General features: G+C 46.4%; 2 protein-coding genes across 4 annotated transcripts; one reads left to right on the plus strand and one right to left on the minus strand.

Moving 5' to 3' along the window:
• Positions 1–48: 48 nt before the first annotated feature.
• LOC117640600 (mediator of RNA polymerase II transcription subunit 12) lies at positions 49–16,397 on the plus strand. 3 transcript variants are annotated; one of them, XM_034377194.1, is made up of 34 exons: positions 49–197; positions 863–956; positions 1,082–1,183; positions 1,272–1,463; positions 1,547–1,706; positions 1,796–2,175; positions 2,258–2,643; positions 2,718–2,841; positions 2,934–3,085; positions 3,177–3,271; positions 3,347–3,570; positions 3,652–3,898; positions 3,992–4,138; positions 4,253–4,407; positions 6,064–6,159; positions 6,772–6,915; positions 7,005–7,155; positions 7,254–7,400; positions 7,483–7,583; positions 7,671–7,800; positions 7,903–8,187; positions 8,277–9,695; positions 9,789–9,997; positions 10,092–10,276; positions 10,360–10,489; positions 10,607–10,765; positions 10,888–11,130; positions 12,203–12,694; positions 12,964–13,189; positions 13,284–13,428; positions 13,503–13,675; positions 13,778–14,193; positions 14,307–14,804; positions 14,898–16,397. In XM_034377194.1, exons 2-34 carry the CDS (start codon positions 864–866, stop codon positions 15,129–15,131), a joined length of 8,040 nt encoding a protein of 2,679 aa, XP_034233085.1. In that variant the 5' UTR covers positions 49–197; position 863; the 3' UTR covers positions 15,132–16,397. The 3 variants fall into 3 exon arrangements, with proteins under 3 accessions (XP_034233085.1, XP_034233086.1, XP_034233087.1); XM_034377195.1 differs by lacking the exon at positions 49–197 and having other exon boundaries at positions 864–956; positions 14,307–14,648; positions 14,745–14,804; XM_034377196.1 differs by lacking the exon at positions 49–197 and having other exon boundaries at positions 864–956; positions 14,307–14,393; positions 14,718–14,804.
• Positions 16,398–16,478: 81 nt separating this feature from the next.
• Positions 16,479–20,335, minus strand: LOC117640503 (locomotion-related protein Hikaru genki-like). Its single transcript, XM_034377022.1, has 9 exons — positions 20,303–20,335; positions 19,902–19,998; positions 19,585–19,779; positions 19,409–19,500; positions 18,868–19,204; positions 18,485–18,744; positions 18,153–18,393; positions 17,747–18,076; positions 16,479–17,259 (listed from the first exon to the last, which is right to left on the minus strand). The coding sequence occupies exons 1-9, from the start codon at positions 20,333–20,335 to the stop codon at positions 17,060–17,062; spliced, it is 1,785 nt and encodes a 594-aa protein (XP_034232913.1). The 3' UTR covers positions 16,479–17,059.
• Between the last annotated feature and the right edge of the window lie 666 nt (positions 20,336–21,001).

Genomic DNA, 21,001 nt, shown 5'->3' on the forward strand with positions numbered 1-21,001 from the left:
GAGACTGCGCACTTGTGTAGCAAGTTTGCCGGTCTTGTTTTGACAGTTTTGTTGTTCTTTACTTCTTTTTGACAAGAACTGAATGTAGTTCCAAGATGGCTTCGAAAATAGACGCTAGTATTTGTTAAGTTAATTTTCTTTGACTTCATAATTTATTTTTCAGTTAATGACGTTATTTCAACATTTTAAACCTTCACGTAAGTGGCCTTTTTACTATTTTAGCAGCCAAGTCCATGGGCGAAAAAGTTCACCATACACGACGTCCGGTCGCCTTGTTCAAGTCAACCCCAAATTCATCTACTGACCTAATTCAATGTATAAAGTTGTCATTAAATCAGATGAATATGTGCTTAAAGCTTACATGTAGTTACGGTACACATGCTTCCACGGTTTGCATTTTTTTGTGTTTCATTTTTTTGTGATTGTAGACTTTTTGTGCCTTTTAAAAAAATATTATTTTGTGTCGCACTAAGACAATTTTACAACTTTCCTAGATTGGGTGATTATGTCACAATTTCATGTCTAAAATCTTACTCATAGGCCCAAGTTTTCTCTTCATACATTAATACTCTTTGAACTTGTGTTATTCAATGCTCTGTTGAATTTTAAATACAGTATGTGTACACTGCACGTCGACCTTTCCTCTTTGATGTGGCACAAAATCTTAATTTTTCTTTTACTGTACCTCTGGAATTACATGTTATGAATCTAGCTCCGTCTGCTCAAACTTGTTAAGCAGCTTTTTGTTCATTCAATCCATTTTTTCCTCCTATTTTATACTGTTTGATATGCACTGAACTTGTTTATGAATGGATTAATGCCAGCAAGGAAGCACCACAGTACATTGTTTCGTACCTTTCAGGATGATGATGCCGTTCTCAAATGAGAAGCGGGCCCTGAAGAGGCCTCGCTTAGGTCCACCAGATGTGTACCCTCAAGAACCCAAACAGAAAGAGGTCTGTATTTATCTTAACACTTCTGCGCTAGTCAATTTTTCTTATTTTTATTTTCTTCTATGTTTCTGCATATTGTATGTATAAACTTAACTAAAAGTTATTTTTTGCTCTATTTTCAATTTTAGGATGAACTTACCACATTGAATGTGAAGCAGGGTTTCACTATGATGCCCCAGCACCCTGACGAATTTGGAACTGCACGCAATTGCAACATTATTGCCTCAAAGGTTTGTAGCACAAGTGGCTTCCGATCTGTTTGTGTGTTGTTAATAAAAGAACAATGAGAATTCTATTGATACTGGTTTTGTGTTAAAGGTTGGAGCATACTTCAATGCCATTCTTAGCAAAAAAGAAGAAATAAATACATTTCCTGATTCAGGGCGTAAGCGACAACAAATTAATCCCAAAGACAATTTTTGGCCAGTCACACCTAGATCTCGCGCTGCAATTGAAGCATGGTTCAAAGATTTAGCTGGTAGTAAACCTCTCATACATTTATCCAAGAAGGTATTTAAACATTATGCTAATTTTTCTTGTCTCACAAGTGTTCTTATTTTCTGCACTTGTAACTAAATAATATTTGACTCCAGGCTCCAATTTTTAACAAAAAAGAAGAAATTTTTATGATGTTATGTGATTACCAAGTACCTATGTTGAGAGCAGCATGGTTTATAAAACTGAGTTCAGCTTATACAGTGGCTGTTTCTGAGGCCAAAATAAAGAAACGACAGCTTCCTGATCCTAGTCAGGGTAAGTACTTAATGGGTTTTTAACTGTGACACTTGTATCCCTTTTAGTGCCTTGTTTTAATTTATTTGATTATTCATATTTTCTCTCAGAATGGACCACAACTTTAATCAAATTTATGAAAGATCAATTAATTAGATTGCAAGAATATTATCAACAGCCTGGTAGCAGTAGTCTTTCGTTGCTGCCATCTCACTTGTCAAACTCAGCCTCTGCCTCTCCAAATCCAAATAGTGGTGCCAATACTCCAAACCCGCCTACTGGAAATAGCACACCTTCATCATTAAATGGTGTCTCTGGAGTTCTTAATAGTTCTTTAACAAATTTAAGTGGAAGTACAAATATGGGACAACCATCACCAGCTATGTCAGAAAATAAATCTGTTTCTGATCCACCTCCCATGACAGATTTGCAGAAAGTTGCCCAGCGGCAATGGCACTATTGTGTTCAGCTTGCCAAATATATGTATGAGGTGTGTTTATCTCAACTTTCCTTTCTTTGAGTCAAGATATTTCCTTTTAGTCAGAAGTACTTCATTTCCAATTGTCTTGCAGGAGGGCCTTTTAGAAAGGCAGGAATTTTTGCAGTGGATTCTAGAGCTTCTTGATCGACTGCGCTCAGCTCCATCAGATGATGGCGTTCTTCGTCTGCTCATGCCCCTTGCATTACAGTACCTTGGTGAATTTACAAAATCAGAGTTGCTGGCTCGCAAGCTTGCATACCTGTGTGGTAGAAAACTTGCCCAGCTTTGTGCTTCAACTGGGGGAACATCTGCAAATTCAGCATCTGGCAGTTTAAATTCCCTAGGAACACCAAGTGCAGGTTTAAACGGAGCCACTAACAGTAGTTCAGAACTCCAATCAGCATCACCTCTCCTCAACTCAGTCTCACCTCACAGTCCCATGGTCAATGGAAGTAACACTTTAAGCACAAGCTCAAGGTAATTATATTTTATAAATTTGTGATTTTGTTGATGAGTTCTTTGTGTGAAGACTTGTGCTTTCTGTTCACCAGTGGAAATGCTCCAAAAACCTCAATTCAGAATCCACTATCAAATCCAATGGCCTCTACTTTCAGTGAATTTCTCGCTTGTCCACATCACAAAGATGTTGTTTTGAGTTTGGGTTCTATAATTCAGGTACATTTTGTTGTTCTATTCAATCTAATTTCAGTACTCACTTATTTTAATGCCTTTGCCTGCATAATAGTAATCTTTCATAAACATTTCAGGTAATAACGCTGGAGTGTCCGTCAGCTTTGGTTTGGAATAGCGTGGGGGAAGGAAAATCCCCCTCTGTTTTAAATGGTTCGCCCCTTGATCATCTGCCATGTACACCAGCCCAGCTGCCAATGCCCCGTCGAACAAGCAATAACATCATGCGGTTTGTCCATTCCTCCATTTTATGAAATAGCTTTTACCCCTGTTTTATAATCAAGCTGACAGACTTCAAAGCTTAACTTGTTTTATTTCAGAAATCAACTGCGTATTGCTGAGGAGAATATAAGACACAGGAGTATGGCTGCAGTTGGCCGGTGGTCCTGTGATAAATGGCAACAGTCATCCGCCGGTGAGTCCCTCAACTTTAATGCAACTTTCCCATTTATTAATTTCCCTAATTTTATTTGTCACTGTTTTACTCTAGGAGCTACTACCACAAGAGTTTTAAGCGCTCTGGATGCATTAGACAGGCATAGTTTTGAGAAAGTTGATGCTGTTAACTCGCTTGACACACTCTATGCCAAGATTTTCCATCCACCAACTTCCAAAGATGCTCCTAAAAGCTCACCCTCTAGCAACGCATTGGTTTCTCAGCTCAGCAGTACCAATGGCGGAAATCACGAAACGAGAGAGGACCAAATGGACTATGTTAGTATTATCCTCTTGTTACATGTTATAAGGCTGTTGTATTTTGTTAATATTGATGTTGATATTATGTTCTTTTGGTAGACTGTTCAGCAAGATGAACCTATTGTCAGTATTCTCTGTGAGTGGGCAGTCAGTTGGCAGCGATATGGAGAGCATCGTGCCGTGGCAGTCGCAAAACTTTTAGAGAAGAGACAGAGTGACCTTTTGGCTTCAAGTGATGAGAGCAGCCCAAGTGATGACAAGGATTCTGTGACGTCGGCACCAACTGGACCGCCAATATTTCAGAGTCTTCTAATGAAGTTTTTAGACAGAGATGCCCCTATCCTTGGTTGGTTTGATGCTTCACTAAAAGTCTCATTGACATTAATGTAAATTATTAGGTGCAGTGGGTTTTGATAACACTATACATTTCTTTTGATAGATGAGAACCCATCCCCTCAGAATAGGACAACCTTCACAAACTTGGTTCATCTTTTTTCCGAGCTTGTCCGTCATGATGTGTTCTCTCATGATGCTTACATGTGTACCCTCATCTCCAGAGGTGACCTTCTTAACAGCTGTTCTGGAAGTAAGTTCTGTGTTGTTGAGTTGCTAATGATGAAAAATTCATTATTTTTGTGTCTTTTTTTGTTTTCTTTTTTAAAAAATAAAAGTATTTAACTGTTCAATTTTGACTTTTTAGGGGATGTTCCTGTAAGCTGTGCTCGGACTCCCCACCCCCACAGCAACAAGCCTGCTACTCCTGCGGATTCAAAGGTCAACTCTGTTCAACCTATGGATGATGATGCAGGGATGTTTGGCTCATTGGATATGAAGCCACCCAAAATGGAGGTTCAGGTAAGAGTCTAGATATCTTGTTAAAAGTGTGTTGCAACTTTTCTTTTTTAAATTCAGATTCAGTTTGGCATTATTGACATTCTTTTTTAAATCATTCTACCTTTAACTGATCATTCTCTTGTCAAGTGGTGTGTTTTGCATCACTGTAGACAATTTAACTCATACAAATGTTGTTAAATTTTGATAAGGAACTAAAAATAATAAAAAATAAAAAAGAATCCAGCAGGAATGTCTGTAAAGCTAATGAAAAGTTTGTCTGATGACCTGGGCTGTAATGGGTGTGCATGGCTATCCACAATAGCTAGCACTCTATAGTTAAGCAACTACAGCAAATTTTGCTTTGCGCAAGCTTGTCATGCTAGGAATCAGTCTCCCATCATTTAAAATTTGTTTTTTATTGATGCTGCATTGAAATTCAAGTTATCTATATTGAAATTTCTCTTTCTGAGTGTTGTATATAGTTTAATTAAACTGTCTATACGACCTGCATCTGTCCTTTTTATCACAGTTAAAATCCTCACTTTTCCTCTTTTTTTTCCTTTTAAATATCAGTGACATTGGTTCAAAGCTCCATTCCACTCTCATCTTGAGCTCATTTAAAACGTGATAGGAGGAACTATTGTGGTCGTCCCTTGAATGGAAGGTTTGGGAGGTGCAAATTTGTGGGCGTGGTTGTCATGTCTGTGTTGTGTGTGTTGGTGTTGTGTGTTGGCGCAAGGGTGTGCGGGAAAAAGCTTTTAAAAGCTTTCCAAAATTGTATGGTGTGAATTGTGTCACGCAATTTCTTTTTTTTTTTTACCCTCTTTGAAACCAACGTTTTTTTTTCCTTTTGTTCAGCCATATTTTAAAAGACAAGGTTTTTATTTGTTTTTTTCTCTTGTAACTTGTAGTACTAAAGGTTGTTCTAATGGTTCTAATCCTGTCAATATTGCACATGCACTTTCATATCACATTGAGCTTGTTGCTCTACGCTCTCTCCTACCCCATGCTTTTCAATTTCCCATAACTTCATTCAATTTTGTATTGCATTTAGATTGGCAGGTGAAAAAAGAGCTCTTTGTTTTTCATAACATTTGTCTTTTAAATATGAATCCTTGCTGTTCACTAATACTGATTAGTTCATTGCAGTGCTACCAAGTAATGGCATTACCCTTGCTTCATCATATGCATTGTCTAGCATGGAAAAACTGTACTCGTGGCCTACAAATTTCCAAGTCCCCTGGAGGACATGCAGGAACTGACAATGACTTTGACATATCCTTACTTCTTCTATCCTTTTCCTCATCCTTCTCCTTCTTCTCCTCCTTTTATTTTCTCTTCTTGGTGCCCCATCTTTACAATTGGTATTTGAATAAAATTTTGGAATCCTCCTCTTAAAACGTCTAACTTCTACATTATTACTCAGCTTTTACTCATTTCATCTTAACTGCTTAAAACTAAATTGTTGCTGTTTTTAGTTTTATTTGACCCCTCTCACAAATGTTTTCCTTTGTGTCTCTTTAGTACTACCATTCCTTATTTCCTGTAACTTTTCTCTAAACAATCTTTTCTTTGGTTTCTCCCCTCTATACCTATGTAACTTACCAATCCACCAATCTTGTTATGTATACACCTCTATCCCACCCTAACCTGACCGTCCATTTATTCCCTTACCAGGACCACGTGCGTGGCATGGAATACGATGACAGCAAAATTGATGATGACCTGGACAAGCTGCTTCAGCACATCAAGGAGGAGCAACAAAACCGCATAGTGCGTATCAAATAATCCCATGAAAATATTTATATAACTCTTTCTCAACTGAGGGTTCATACTTAACATTCAAAACCAATTGTCAAATAAACAACTAAATGAATATTATGTTCCACAGGAACTGAGTTTGATGTAGGGGTTAAATTCAATTACTTTAGTAAATCATCCACTTATTCCAAATTGATTTGCTCTTTTAAGTGTAATTTCGATGAAGGATGAACTCTCAGTTTTCAATGTCAAATGGTTCATTGGGTGTGTTTTGTGTTTTATTTCTGTCAGTGTTCCTTTGTCACCTTGCTTGTTGCTGTTATGCATCATGCTTTGCTGTCTTTAGTTTTCAATCCCTTGTCTCATGTACATTTTCATGGGTGTATTCTTTTTTTGGTGTGTGAGAGTGTGTGTGTGAGCGCGCGCGCTTGCATGATTTTTTGGATCAAAGCAAATGTGATTGTGCTCCATTCAGCGCCTTTGATTGTGTGATTTCAAGTGAATAATTCTAAACTCTCTGATCTTAAAACATTTTCTGACAAGTTTCAATTGTTTCAATTGGTATAAGAAATAATTGTTAAACTTCTTCAGAAATGTGTTTCTGTAAGGGCTCCATGTTTTCAGGATGCCCCGGACTCTCCCAAAGATGAAACTGGTGGCCCAGGATCACTGGTAGTCACGGGCCTAGATAGTAGTAGTGGGAATGATGACAGTAAACACAGGAGGCCCCGTCACTTACTATACACCACCCATTTTCCACTTCCTCAAGTGAGTTACCTTTTTGTTTTCTTGTACTCTTCTATGAGTAAGGTAAGATATTCTCTTTTTCTTATTTCTATCACTCTATTGTTCCTTAGGACGAGTTCAGCAGTCATGACTGCAACCAGCGCCATGTATTGCTGTACGGGGTTGGAAGGGTGCGGGATGAGGCCCGACATGTAATTAAGAAAATGAGCAAAGAAATATGTAAACTTTTCAGCAAAAAGTTTAGCATTGATGTTGCAGAAGGTATTTAAAACTGCCATGCTATAATGTTTTTTTTTGTGTGTTTTTTAGTAAATGTTTTAATTTGACTGTTTTTTTTTTAATTTATCCTCTTGTTACAGGTGGAAAGGTAAAGAAACATTCCAGAAATGAGTTCAACTTTGAATCAGCCACTCAAAAAATCCAAGCTTTGTCCCATTTTGATCAACATGTTGTTACATGGCAGTGTAGTCAGACAGTTATTGAAATGCTAAATTCTTTTGCGAGTGGTGAGTTTACAAGGATGCTGTACTCACTTGAAAATATTCTCTTTGCATTGCTCTTTAAAAATGTGCATCTTTTATCCTGCAGGAAATTCCAATTATTTGCCAGTGGCAGAGCATGTAGCCTTCCTATTTGATCTGATGGAACTGGCTTTAAACATCTACGGGGTCATTGATGTTTCCATTCAGGTAATTAATAGTACCCAACCCTTTGAGTATCAAATGTAACTGCCAATTACTCAAAAACAACCATTGTTCTTTATGATGTCTTTACAGATCTTGAAAGAAATTCCAGAGGTTGAGGCTCAACTAACTGCCAAAGGATCAGTACTTGCTCGAACTTACAGCACTACCCTGAGTCTATATGTTGTTGGAGTTTTACGCCGTTACCACTGTTGTCTTTTATGTACGTCACTCAAACAGTCCAAATGGATTATTCATTAGATCTTTTGAGTTGTTTCTTGTGTGTCAGAATTATCATGATTCTTGCATATTTGTTTTCTTTCAGTGTCTCCTGAGCAGACAAGTGCTGTATTTGAAGGCCTCTGCAGAGTTGTGAAGCATGTCACAAATCCTGGAGATTGCACATCAGCTGAGCGCTGTATTTTAGCTCACTTGTATGATCTTTATTCATCTTGTAGCATGTTGAAACCAAAGCCGCATTGTGTAGAGCCATTTGGCAATGCATACCCAAAGATAAAAGCAGCTTTATACTCCGCTCTTTCTCCATCTCCTTCAAACCATTCATGCAACACTCAGTTTATGGCTGATGTGCTGGCAAACCCCAAGAGAGGTAAGAGAATTTAGGTTGACCAGGAAGTTTTATTACATAAAAAATTAAGTGTCAATTGAACTATTCATTATTTTTTATTATTTTTACAGGGAAAATTGAACCAATGTGGGCTCGGCAACTAGCAGAAACACCCACCAACCGTTACAGTTTTGTATGCAATGCTGTTGTTGCTGTTTGCCATGAAACAGATAATGATCGACTCAATGATATTGCAATTCTTTCTGCAGAGCTCACAGCCTGTTGTAATGCGCTGTCTGCAGAATGGCTAGGAGTGCTTATGGCATTGTGTTGCTCATCAAACCACTCTTATTTTGTCGACGTTCTTGCTCAGATTGATGTCAGAGACACATCAATCCACAATTCTCTGGCAGTATTTACCTCCATTTTAATAGCTAGACATTGTTTTTCATTAGGCGACTTTGTACGTCACATAGCCTTGCCGTCCCTTGTGAAAGCTGGCAATGAAGTAAGAGGTGATTCTGAAGCCGCAGCAGGAGCTCGTCTAACTTGCCACTTACTACTGAGGCTGTTTAAAACTGTGGAGGGTCCTCAGCCTGCTTCATATTCTGTCGGGACATCTCCTCCTCATCCACTGCCAGGCACCAACACGGCAGGCATTGCCTCCAGCATCTGCCTAAGCTGTGATCGCCACTTGCTGGCTGCTGCACATAACAGCATTCGAGTGGGACCTGTCCTTGCCGTCTTGAAGGCAATTTTGGTGGTGGCAGATGCAACAGCGTCACACACCAAGTCCCTAGCTCCTGTTGGACCTTTAGGTGGCAAGAAGTCAACCCCCTCTCCTGCCCCTGGCTCAATTACACCAAACTCCAACAGTGGCAGTAGTAAAGGACCTCCTGGAGGACCTGGTGAATTGAGCATCAGCCACATTTTGGGTACAAGTGACATTCTTGGCGGAGGAGATGACTTAATGGACCTGGGAGGCTTGAACGGTGCCAGCGGACTTGGCGGAGGTGGCGTGGGTGGTCCCGATATGGCCAATGTTGGACTCTCCGAATTTGCTCAACATGTCCTTCGAGAGATATGTAGTCAAGAGTGGGTACTGGAGCGCTGTCTTCAAAATCCAGAGAATCTCTGCCATCAAGACCTTCTATTAGATAGCATGCTGTCGCCGAAACAAGCTCAACGACTACTTCACATGATTTGCTATCCAGCTACACCAGTTGGCAAGGATGACAACTTGGAAGCTAAGACAATCATAACAAATATTTTGGAAAACCTAGATCAGTGGACCTTGCGAATGTCATGGGTAGACATGCAACTCATGTTTGAGCAGTTCCGTCCCAATTCTAGTGACCTGAATCAATGGCTTGATATGGTTGCAAAGGCTGTCATTGATGTATTTCAGTTGACATGTGCAGAAAAAGAGGAGAAAAGACCACCAAACAAGTCTGGAACTCCCAAAGAAAAGTCAAACACAATGTGGCTTGTTGCTTTGCTTGTATCCAAGTTACCTAGTGCAGTCCAGGGCCGCGTTCTAAGAGTTGCTGGTGTGTTTCTAAATATTTCTGTGTTTCTCTGAGTTGGTCTGCATTTGTATGGTTTTATACTTATTGGTTGGTTTTCTTTTTCCAATTACATAGGACAAGTTTTGGAAAGCACTAATTGGTGCAGCTCAAAAAGTAAGGACCGAGTTGGACGGGGCAATGGTAATTCCGGTCCACTGCTCATGAGCCATCAACCATTCCTGATGCTTGTCCTGACATGCTTGAAGGGTCAGGATGACCAACGAGAGGGCCTCCTCACATCTCTTCATTCTCAATTGTCTCAATACTTGGCTCTTCCTAAGGATGTATGTCACACTTCCTTCCTTGTCAGTTTGTTAATTAGATGCTCACCACCCCCTGACTTTAATAGTTTTTTTTTTTAAATCTTCTGATTTACAGGATAGGTTAAGTAACTTTGAAAATCCAAAGAGCCGCAATATGATGCAAGACGCTTTGCAGCTGAGGTTTAGCTTGCTTGGTGGAATGTATGATACTATTCAAAGAAACACTACTGTCACAACAGATTGGGCTATTCTACTTGTCCAGCTTGTTACATATGGAGTTATAGACCTTAATAATAATCCGTGAGTTCCGCCTTCAATTCACAGTTCAATTTTCATTTTTCCTCTCATGTATGTATTACAATGTATCGTCCTTGTTTTTTCAGAGAACTTTTTAACACTGTGCTTGATATGTTATCAACCTTAATACATTCCACTCTGGTGTCAGATTCTCAGTCAGAAAAAACTGAAGAAAATAGAAAACACTACCAAAATTTAATTAAAAAGTTAAAAAAGGTAAGCTCAGTATCCAGTGCGACAAATATCCAGTTGTGATGTGTCTCAAGCTTCAGCTCTGGGTGATTTTTTGATGAAGAAGTTGTTCCTGCTTTTGATTGTTTCTTGGATTTCTAGGAAATTGGTGACAAAACAAGTCCATCTATTCAATACTTGAGGCAGTTATTGCCTCTACCTAAAGTAAGTTGTGAAGTTGTTTGTGCAGAACAAATAGGATGCCTCACTGACACCAAGGGAAATAAAATTACTGGATTTGATTCAATTGACAAAAAACAGGTGAGAACATATGTATTGTAATGATGAGCATCATCATCACTGCATGGCATGAACTATGAGTGTCATCACAAAGCTGAGACTTATCAAAACTTGCTGTAATGAATTTTCTGCCTGTTTCTCAGGGCCTTACTGTCAAGGAAAAGCAAAGGGTCAGTCCCTGGGAAATTCTGGAAGGCCACAAAAACCCTGCACCCTTATCATGGTCATGGTTTGGTGCTATTCGTTTGGAGCGGAAACCTCTGTGGTTTGAAGAGAATCATCGTCTTCTCAAGTTTCACACTCACTCCATGGTGCGCACTCCAGCTTACTACATGGAACCCCCTCCTTTACCACCAGAAGACTTAGAACCACCTGTTGAAAAGCCAGTAAGTCTTAATTCTGTTCTCTTTTCATGTCAAGTGTTTTAATGAAATAGCAATTCCATAATTTTCTGAATTAACACCTTTTGAAAATCTTTGATCATTGAATGTCAGTGTCAACAAACTATCAAAATTGATGTTTAAAGCTGTTTTATTTCTATTTTATGAGTAGTTTTAGAAACAATAGCAGTGTGACCTATATATTTTTTCTATTTATTGCTTTTTGCTTGAACATGCTCGATGTTTATTTTTACATAGAGCATGAGTTAGGTGCATGTACCATGGTTTTCTTCATTTTAAGGAGTTAACCAGACGATGTATTGCTCCATAGTGCATGACACTATTATTGAAGCAATGTGTGTAGATGCTCCTATCATTGTGTTGAACAAACATGGCTACCAATATCTGTATTGATGCTCCGTGCTGCTATATTTTCTTTCTAATCCTAACATTTATTTTAATTTGATTTCAAACGCCCAAAACCCCTTGTATCTTTTTTTACCAGTCTGAGGAATTTAATTTATGGGAAAAAATTACACTTCTTTCACAACCCTATCATGAATTCAACTTCTGTTTCAGGTTCACATGGATCAGGTATACACTTGGGACTTTCGTCTTGAATTACTTCCTGTTAAAGGTGTCTTTGTTCTTCACCTTGTAATCAAAACCCTCGCAGAGAAGTTACACCCTTATTTTCCACCGCGGACCCCTTAATGCTCAAGTGTGTTTGTGTGTGTGTGCTTTGTGTGGCCTCTTAACTGAATCCATCCACTCCACATTCATCTTGAGTTACCCCTTGTTTGTTCATTGAGATTGTCCTCAAATGGCAACTGTTTCTTTCTTTGACATTACTCAAAGCACTTAAATAATTTTAGTTTTCTTTTTCCCCCTATAATTTCCTGAGAATCTGGTAACAACTCTTGCTGCATTTTAGCAAGTAGTAGCTGTATGTAGTCAAGCTTTTTGTGAAGCTGTTAGCCATGTCGTGCTGTTGCTTCCTTTCCTAGGCTTAGACAATATGCAAGTTTTCTTTTTCTTCCCCTCTCGCGCCGGGGCTGTTCACACTGATGGTCTGTAGTGCTCGTGTGTTTACTGCAATCAGATGAAGGACGAGACGATGAAGGCAGACACCCCCACCTCGACGGAGCCTTCCCCGCGCGGCATGGGTCCGGGCGGCATGGGCATGCCGAAGAAGGTCAGGCAGCCCAGGAACAAGAGGCCCAAGAAGGCGACGGGACCCGCGGCGGCGGCCGCTGCCGCTGCGGCAGCTGCAGCAGCCCAGCAAGCAGGGGCGGCGCAGGGACCGGGCGGGGGCGGGCCGATGGGGCCCGGGCCCGGACCTCACGGGGGCATGGGACCCGTGCCGGGGGGTCCGATGGGGCCTGGACCAGGCATGGGACCGGGGCCTGGCCAAGGGCAAATGCCAGGGGGTCCCATGGGACCCGGACCGGGTCAAGGCATGGGGCCCATGTCCGGACCGGGGCCTGGGGGTCCCGGAGGTCCAATGGGACCAGGAGGTCCTATGCAGGGTCCGCAGGGAATGCCAGGGGGCATGCCCCCGCAAGTCCAGGTAAGCATAGCTTATTTTGCTTCGGTTGTGGAACTGTTCTCTCTCTGGAGTGTGTGTGTGTGTGTGTGTGTGCATCTGGATTGCCCTCGTTTCTTAGTGCTCCAGGACTATAAGTATTTAAAAAAAAGTGTGGCACTTGGATACATGTGCAGGCCGTTGTGTTACAATGGTTTTAGACACGTGCCAGCCAACCTGTTTTATGTTTATTTTTATTTTTATGGACTTGAAATGAATTTAGGTCCTCATCTGACCTGCTCGGTTATTTTCAGGGCCAGGGGCAGCACATGAACTACCCGAATCAGAACCAAGGTGCCATGTTCGGCAACCAAGGACCTCAATGGAGCTACCAACAACAGCAGCAGCAACAACAACAGCAGCAGCAACAACAGCAGCAACAGCAGCAACAACAGCAGCAGCAACAAATGCAACAGCAACAACCACAGCAGCAACAGCAGCAGCCTAATTACTATGCTCAACAGCAAATGCCTCCTCAAGGTATTCTTTAAAAGCAATAAAATCATTATAAAAAATGTAATGTCTTTCTATGACGGTTACTTTTATTGTATCAAATATTTCTTTTGTCTTCCAGTCCAAAGGTTTGAACGTCCGGTGAATCAATCAAAGCAAGCCTTGTCCAACATGCTTCGGCAGCGAGCTCCTGCCAATCAATACATGTCTTCCCAGCAACCAATGGTCAACTTCCCTGGAATGCAGCAGAGACCGCAGTTTGTTCGGTACGTATTTGCTTCGATACTGTCTACCTGGACCTGCAAAACCTTTTTAACCGGGTAAATTGTGCTTTGTTTAGGCAACAAATGCGGGGGCAACACCCGGGTCAGCCAGGTCTTCAGCCGGGAATGCAGGGTCCAAATCAACAGCAAATGTTCCAGCAGCAGCAGCAACAACAACAGCAGCAGCAACAGCAACAACAGCCCCAGCAACAGCAGGGGCCGGGCGGACCAATGTATTCCAATGTGCAAGGTGAGCTTGCTTGCATTCATTTACTTTGCAAGTAACAACATATTTTAACTGTTTGGAAAAGTCCCTCTTGGCCTATCCTAACGTGCACCTTTTCCGTCCCAGGTGTGAACCAGAACTACCAAGGCTATGGTGGACAGCAGATGCCAGTCAGCCAGCCCAACTCCATGGGCGGGCAGTACTCTGGCGGCCCCGGCAACATGCCCGGCCAGTTCGGCCCCGGCCAAGGCGGACCTCAGGGCGGGCCTCAGGGCGGGCCTGGCGCCGTGGGCCAGGGCCCCGGAGGCGCCCAGGGTCCGGGAGTTGGGCCAGGAGGCCCAGGCCAGCAGGGGCGGCCGGACTACATGGGCCAGGGCCCCGGCGTCGGTCCAGGTGGAGTGCCTGGAGGGGGTCCGGGAGGCCCGGGCGGCGTCCCAGGCGGCGGCCCCGGCCCGCAGATGACACCCCAGCAGAGGAGCATGATGCAGCAGCAACAACAGCAGCAGCAGCAACAGCAAAACATTCGGCCGCAGTACATGCAGGTGAGTCGCAGCACCCCGACCCCTTGCCTCCACTTGCTCGAGTCTAGGACTCTACCGCCTCCCTTGCTCCTGGCCTAATGTTTCCGTTTGCTGACGTTTCGTTTTGTTGTCAGGGCGCTCCCAACGTGACAATGACCGCCATGGGCGGCGGCGTGGGGCCCGGGGGACCCATCAACCAGCCGGGCAACATGCCAGGCAACATGCCCGGAAACATGTCGGGCAACATGCCGGGAAACATGCAAGGCAACATGCCGGGAAACATGCCCTCGCAGCCGGCCCCGCCCTACAGCCGAGGCGCGGGCAGTGGCAAACCCATCGGCCCGGGCAACATGCCGGGCAACATGCCAGGCAACATGCCGGGCAACATGCCAGGCAACATGCCGGGAAACATGCAAGGCAACATGCCAGGCAACATGCCGGGAAACATGCCTGGCAACATGCAAGGCAACATGCAGGGAAACATGCCTGGCAACATGCCGGGCGTAGGGCCTGGCGTGGGGCCGGGTGGCGTGGGGCCGGGCAACATGCCAGGCAACATGCCAGGCATGCAGCCGCAGAACGTCCAGCAAATGCAGCAAAACCAGCAGACCCAGCAGCAGCAACAGTTCCAGGTACGTAAACCTTGAAACCGACAAAAGACCCAAGAAAAGGTCAATGTAACGACAATGACTGTTTTATCATATTTTTCAATTTTGCTCCAACAGCAACGGATGCGGATGATGGCATTGCAGCAACAACAGCAGCAGCAGCAACAACAACAGCAGCAACAGCAACACCAGTCTCAACAACAGCAGCAGATGCAGCAACCACAACAGCAGCAGCAGAATCAGATGCAGACCCCGGCCCTTGTTGCCCAGCTGCAGAGGCAAATGCAGTCACAGCAGGGAGGCCCTCAGCAGCAGCACAACCCTTACTCGCATCAGCAACAGCCTTACTGAGCTGCAGCTGTACGTCATACCGTAGGTTTGGGGTTCTTAGATGTTTCTCACTTATGTTACTTTCAGTTATTGAAAGTATCTTTTTCATCTATCAGGCATTTCCATCATTTATTTTTTCATATGAGTAATAGCTTTTACAGAATTTATGGGACTGTGACTTGAACTCATTATCATATTAATTATGAATACTGAAGCATGTACTTGACAAAAGACTTGTAACTTCCCCTGGCTGTTTGTAATGTGTAGGACTAATATGCATGCTAGTGAGATGGTTCAAGTCCATGCATAATGGTGTGTTTTCCTTGTGATGCATTGGTCCATGGTGTATTCACCTTATATTTGTTATCCTATTTTGAGAACAAAAAGTGTTTGTAACAAAGTCTGAGTTTTTGTTTCCCTGGTTGGTAGCTAGATTTTTGAGTGCTTGATAAATGCTTCCATGAGAGGTGAGAAAGTAAGTTTGTTTTATCAATTCAAATCCTGTGATATCAGACAGTGTAAGTGTAAAATAGTTGCACTTGACTACTATTTTAGATCGTTTTAAGAATATTCGTTGTTATTTCAATTACTGTTATTAATTAGCATATTGAAATTTGTTTGGTATTCTGGCAATTTATAAATCTTGTGTCGGATGGGTCGGATGCCAGTATTGAATTAAATCCAGCTTATTGTTGATGTGTTAAGAAACGAAAGGTCTTGTCAAATGTTTTAAGTTATTCTTAATTTTTATTTATGGAAGAAAGGTCAGTGTGGATGTATTACTGTTTTAATTTTGACCCAGTTCCTATATAGAAACTTTGTCTTACAAACTTGAAAAATATTTTATATTGGCAAATAATTGATTTTTGTAGATCAATGTGAAGAATCAAGATTGTGGTCTGATCAGTTGCTCCTATGTCGCAGATCAGGATGCTTAAAGAACTGTTTATCTCATCTTGTAGAAAATTGTATTGTATTGAGTACTTCGTATTAGGAAAATGTGGTAGTGTAATGAAATGAACATTATTGATTTAAATTGAAGGTCTTTAGTGGTACAAGTGTATTACTCTGTAAGTAATAATATCAGAATTTTTTTTTTGAATTAGTCAAATGTGACCATGTACTTTATAAAAGAAATTGAGCCCTGTAAGGTTCATAGACAAAATTTTGTATGCGTATCTTTACAGTTTTGTGTGAATGAACCAAGACTGCTGTAACAGTGATTCAACAGTACATTTTTTATGTTTATTCAATTACTGAGTGATTAAAATTGTTTTTCACATTGAATTTGGTGGTTTTACTTGCCTTTATTCAACCTGACCCCCTTCTGCTGCTGTTAGAACTAGCAGTAAAGCAATGAAACACAGATTTAATAATAAACCAAGTGTCTTTATTTACACTATTTACAAGGAAAATTAATTTTACACCAACTGTAATCTGCTCTTTGATTTACACAAGACCATTCTGCAGCTGTCTAATACTGCTTCTTTCAATGCCTATTTAAAAATCACCTGGCAATATCACAAGGTACTTGTCTAATTCGGGACATCTATTCATTCTGTGAAATTCTTGTCACACAATATTCTATATTTGGTTATTTTTTCATCTGTGATACACTGATTTAAAATTCCTCTCTCGGCTAAGGGAAGTCAACTCAGCATCTATTTTCATATCGGTGCATCAGCAATCCGATCCCTAGAGTGATTATGCTTGAGATATGTGGGTCCAAACTGGACGTGGGAAGGGAGACGGGTTGCCTGTCGCCTGGGGATTCTAAACAGCCAAAAACAGCCAGAGATTGAAAGGGGCACAAAATGATCAAGACGGGGGAGGGGTAATGAATAGGATTCCAGGGCATAATCCTGGAGCAGCCTCGATTTAAAAAAAAATGAACAACGATAAGCCTTGATGAACCTGACGAAGAGCAGCGTGAGGTGGAAGGGTCCATCTCACACCTCGCTGTAGATGGTGCAGGTGGGCAGGGGCTCCGACCAGGTGCCGTTGGGTCGGCACTCGGGCCTGCCGTCCAGGGGCGCCACGTAGCCCACGTTGCAGGACACGGTGATCTTGTCGCCGGGGACGTAGGCGAACTTGACGGGCTGCAGGCGGCCGTTGGCGGGCTCGCCGGGGTACGGGCAGCGGGGCTTACCTGCAGCGGGGCACGAAAACACAGCGTCTCATGAGAGATTCCGAACGGTGGTTCGTCGCTTTGTCTCTCTACCTCTCATGGGGCTTGCCGTAGGGGTGTGAGAGAGACAGAGCGACGAAAGCAATGTTCACAATCCAAATCCCTTGCAACTGGAAGAGCAAGCCCCCGAACGAAACACACACGGCGATACTCCATGCACGAGAGGCTCTCGACGTGAGCCTTAGGACCGAGCGTGGGGTATTGGCAGGCCAATTTCATAAGGCATCTCCGAGCTGAAGGGGACTTCAGATTTTCTATTCGGCAGTTCGAGCACGGAGTATATGGTTCGTGCGAATAGAGTCCTACAGTGGACTTGGCAAGGCGAAACGCCTGTTATGGAGAGGGTGGGCCAGCCCGCCAGACACGCGCTCGCGGCGGGTGGCCTAACCCTGACTCGACAGGCGCGCGGCGGGGTGCGGGGGGCGCGTCGCGGCAGGCGAGTACTCACACGTGGGCGCGGGGTGCGACCAGTGCCCCGTCTCGGTGCACACGATGGAGGGCTCGCCGATGAGCTGGTAGCGGTCGTGGCACGCGTATCGCAGCGACGCCCCCACGCCGAGCGGCGGCAGCTTGAGCCGCGGCGTGGTGTCCTTCTTCCTGGCCTTGGCGGCGTCCTCCTCCGTGGCGTTGGGGGCGGCCGTGGTGGTCGTGGTGGTCGTGGTGCTGGGCTCCTTGGCCATCTCGGCGTGCGCCTCGGCCGTGCGCAGCGCCGTCTCGGGCGGCAGGGACTCGACGACGGTGCCGTGCTTGGGCACGGGCATGGCCTTGCAGAGGATCGCTGCGGCACCAGAACGAGCATTCAATGCACTGCCGCCATCCAGACACCAAAACAAAAGACAAAAGGCGGTACTGACGCTTGCAGCGCGGTAGCGGCCGGTCCCACTGCCCCGTGCTCTCGCACATGAGGCCCGGCCGCGGGTCCACGGTGTAGCCGAAGGTGCAGGCGAAGATGGCGTGGCCGCCGTACGAGTTGTTGACCTCGACGAGCCGCATGCGGGGGTCGCTCAGCATGAGGGCCGGGCAGCGGATCGGGACGCAGGCGGGGGTGGGGTGCGACCAGTGGCCCGACCCCGTGCACGTCACCGTGGCCGCGCCCTGCAACAAGGGGAACAACGGTCTGTCTCTCTCGCACCTCTGCGGGACGCCCCTCAAGTGCGAGGGAGACAGAGACAGTCCACGCACGCACCTTGATGGTGTAGCCGAGCGGGCAGGAGAACGCGGCCGTCTGCCCCAGGCGGCTGCCCTCGACGCGCACGCTGAGCGCCGCGTCCCTGGACTGCAGGCGGTCCTGGTCGCAGTGCACCGGCGCCACCCGCACCGCCACACTGTTAGTGGCCCTCTCCGGCGCGGGCGTGTGGCACGTGTAGGTGCCCGAGTCGGTGGGCTTGCTGTAGTAGATGGACAGGCGGTACTTCCAGTCGCGCTCGTCCGACGCGATGGCCCAGCCTGCAACGCGAGGAACGCGGTGACAGTGTACCAGTCTCGAAAGGGTTGCCGACCTCCGCCTGCCTGCGAGGCAACATCTGGGCTTTGCTCTCGAAGAGCTGCCTGAAGGCAGGCGAGACTCACCCGTGAGGTAGCTCCGGTGCGTGGCGGTCCAGGACCACTCCGGCGTGCCCATCTTGCGCGAGTAGAGGCACTCGAGGTGCACGATGGAGCCCGGGAACACGGCCAGCTCGCCGCTCGGCTCCACGGCCGCCGACCCGGTGGGGATGCTGAGCAGGATGGTGGGCGGCGTGCCAGGCGCGAAGTTGGTGAGCACGGTGGTGGGCACGCAGTGCGGCACGCGGTCCGACCACTTGCCGTTCTGGCACTGCAGCGACGCGCTGCCCCGCAGCTTGTACATGCCCAGCTCGCGGCACCGCGCCAGCAGCACCGCGTCGTGCGGGAACAGCAGCTGCGACGCCTGCACGCGCCGCACAGTGGGTCAGAATCCCGGACGCGCTTTCAGCTCCAGAGTCGCTAAATGGGACTCGAACCGAACGTGTGACCCCACCGATGGATTGCTCTCGGAGGGAGGAATCCATTGGTGGGGTCACACGCTCGGTTCGAGTCCTGTTGAGCGACTCTGGAGCTCAAAACGCGTCCGAAGCTTTGGCCGCGACTCTACCTGAATGGTGACGTTCCTGTAGGTGAGCACCACGTGGCTCGGCACGTTCTCCAGGAGGCAGCTGCGGAGGATGGGGTGGTACCGGCCGCCGTCTGCACGCATCGGTGAAGAAATTAGTCAGTTAGTCCGTCCGTCCAGAAGGCAGCATAGGCCAGCCCCACCCCGCCTCGCCTCACCATCCTTGTGCTCGCAGAGCGGCCCGATCCACTGGCCCTCCACACACTTGATCTTGCACAGCTTCCTGTCCCTGGTGAGCGGGTCCGTGATCTCGGCCACGAACTTGACCTCGGCCACGCTGCTGTAGTCCTTGGGGTGGCGGGCGGCGTGCGCGACCTGCCCGTTGAGCGCCAGCAGCGGTGCGGAGCATCCCACTGCAAAGCCAGAATATTCAAAGTACCGAACAGAGGCTTCGTCGCTCTGTCTATCTCTCACACTCATGGGGCGTCCCGTGTAGGTGTGAGAGAGACAGCCTGCTGCGGCGTGCCGGCCTTACCTGGAATCTTGGTGCTGTTGGCCAGGTCGTCCGCGGGCTGCGCGGTGGTGGCGGCGGGGGCGGGCGGCGGCGGGTGGCTGGGGGAGGGCGTCGGGAACTGCAGCAGCAGCAGGAGCAGCGGCAGCAAGGGCGGCGAGGGCCGCCACAGCCCGCGCAGCCTCCCCGCGCCCCGCGCCGCCCCGCGCACCGCCCCGCGCGCCGCCCCCCAAACCGGCCCGCGCCCGGCCAGCACGCGGACGCCTGAAAGGCCTGAAACAAAACAAGCGGCGCTGCAATCGATAGCTAAACCTTTCCATCAGCAGGGCGATGTTTGGGGCAGGTGCGCTGCCCGGCGGTGGGGACGACTTCCCGACGGCAGCTCCGGGAGTAAACACGCACAAAACGCAACCTCGCACGCATACGGGGACTGGCGGTGACCATTTCTGAGGTGTCATGGCAGTGCCGGCGTGGTGCGGTGCACGCCGATGACACCCTAGAGCTGCTGGTTGGTAACGACTTCGCCTGGCGAGATGCACAACAGCAATGCACACACACGCGCACACACAAACACAAACACACACGAAATGCAACCACACGCTCGCACACATTCAGGCTCACACCCACACGAAGGCGGTCACTACTCTACTTCGCGGCCCCGCTCTACGTGTGGAGCCGCGGGCCACTAGGCCGCGAGCCCCCAGCCGGCCCCGGGCCTCACGCATCGCGCGCGCATGGCCGAGGTGCACAAGCGAGATGCACCGGCCAGCGCGACCCACGACGTAGTGAGTAGTACGGAGTGCGCGGTGCAGTGCTCTGCCTACGGTGTAGGCGCTGGCTCCAGGAATAACAACCGCGAGTTCTTCGCGCGGCCGGGGCCGCGGCACAAGCGCTGCATCACGCGCACCGCGGCAGCACGAACACGGCCTCGATCACGTCGACGACGTGCCGAGCCGATGACGGTGGGCACGGCGACGGGGCGGCCCGACGCTGGCGCGGGCAGGGCTCGGCAGACACGCTGCAGCAGGGCAAGCAGGGCAGCGCGGCGGCGGGGCGCGCGACTTCCTACCTTCCAGGGCGGTCCTGGAGCCTCACGATCCAGACGGAGTCCTGCGGCGCCGAGG

This window comes from Thrips palmi, unplaced genomic scaffold, assembly GCF_012932325.1.
Source record: "Thrips palmi isolate BJ-2018 unplaced genomic scaffold, TpBJ-2018v1 HiC_scaffold_12, whole genome shotgun sequence".
Lineage (NCBI taxonomy): Eukaryota > Metazoa > Arthropoda > Insecta > Thysanoptera > Thripidae > Thrips > Thrips palmi.

Bases quoted from the DNA above. Each gene is read 5' to 3' on its own strand.
- LOC117640600 (XM_034377194.1), top strand. From the start codon at position 864: ATGATGATGCCGTTCTCAAATGAGAAGCGGGCCCTGAAGAGGCCTCGC. The intron at 10,490-10,606 runs GTAAGCTCAGTA...TTGGATTTCTAG, and splicing joins TAATTAAAAAGTTAAAAAAG to GAAATTGGTGACAAAACAAG. The intron at 12,695-12,963 runs GTAAGCATAGCT...GGTTATTTTCAG, and splicing joins GCATGCCCCCGCAAGTCCAG to GGCCAGGGGCAGCACATGAA.
- LOC117640503 (XM_034377022.1), bottom strand. From the start codon at position 20,335: ATGACACCTCAGAAATGGTCACCGCCAGTCCCC. The intron at 19,999-20,302 runs GTATGCGTGCGA...CTGCTGCTGCAG, and splicing joins AATGGTCACCGCCAGTCCCC to TTCCCGACGCCCTCCCCCAG. The intron at 19,780-19,901 runs GTAAGGCCGGCA...CTGGCTTTGCAG, and splicing joins CAACAGCACCAAGATTCCAG to TGGGATGCTCCGCACCGCTG.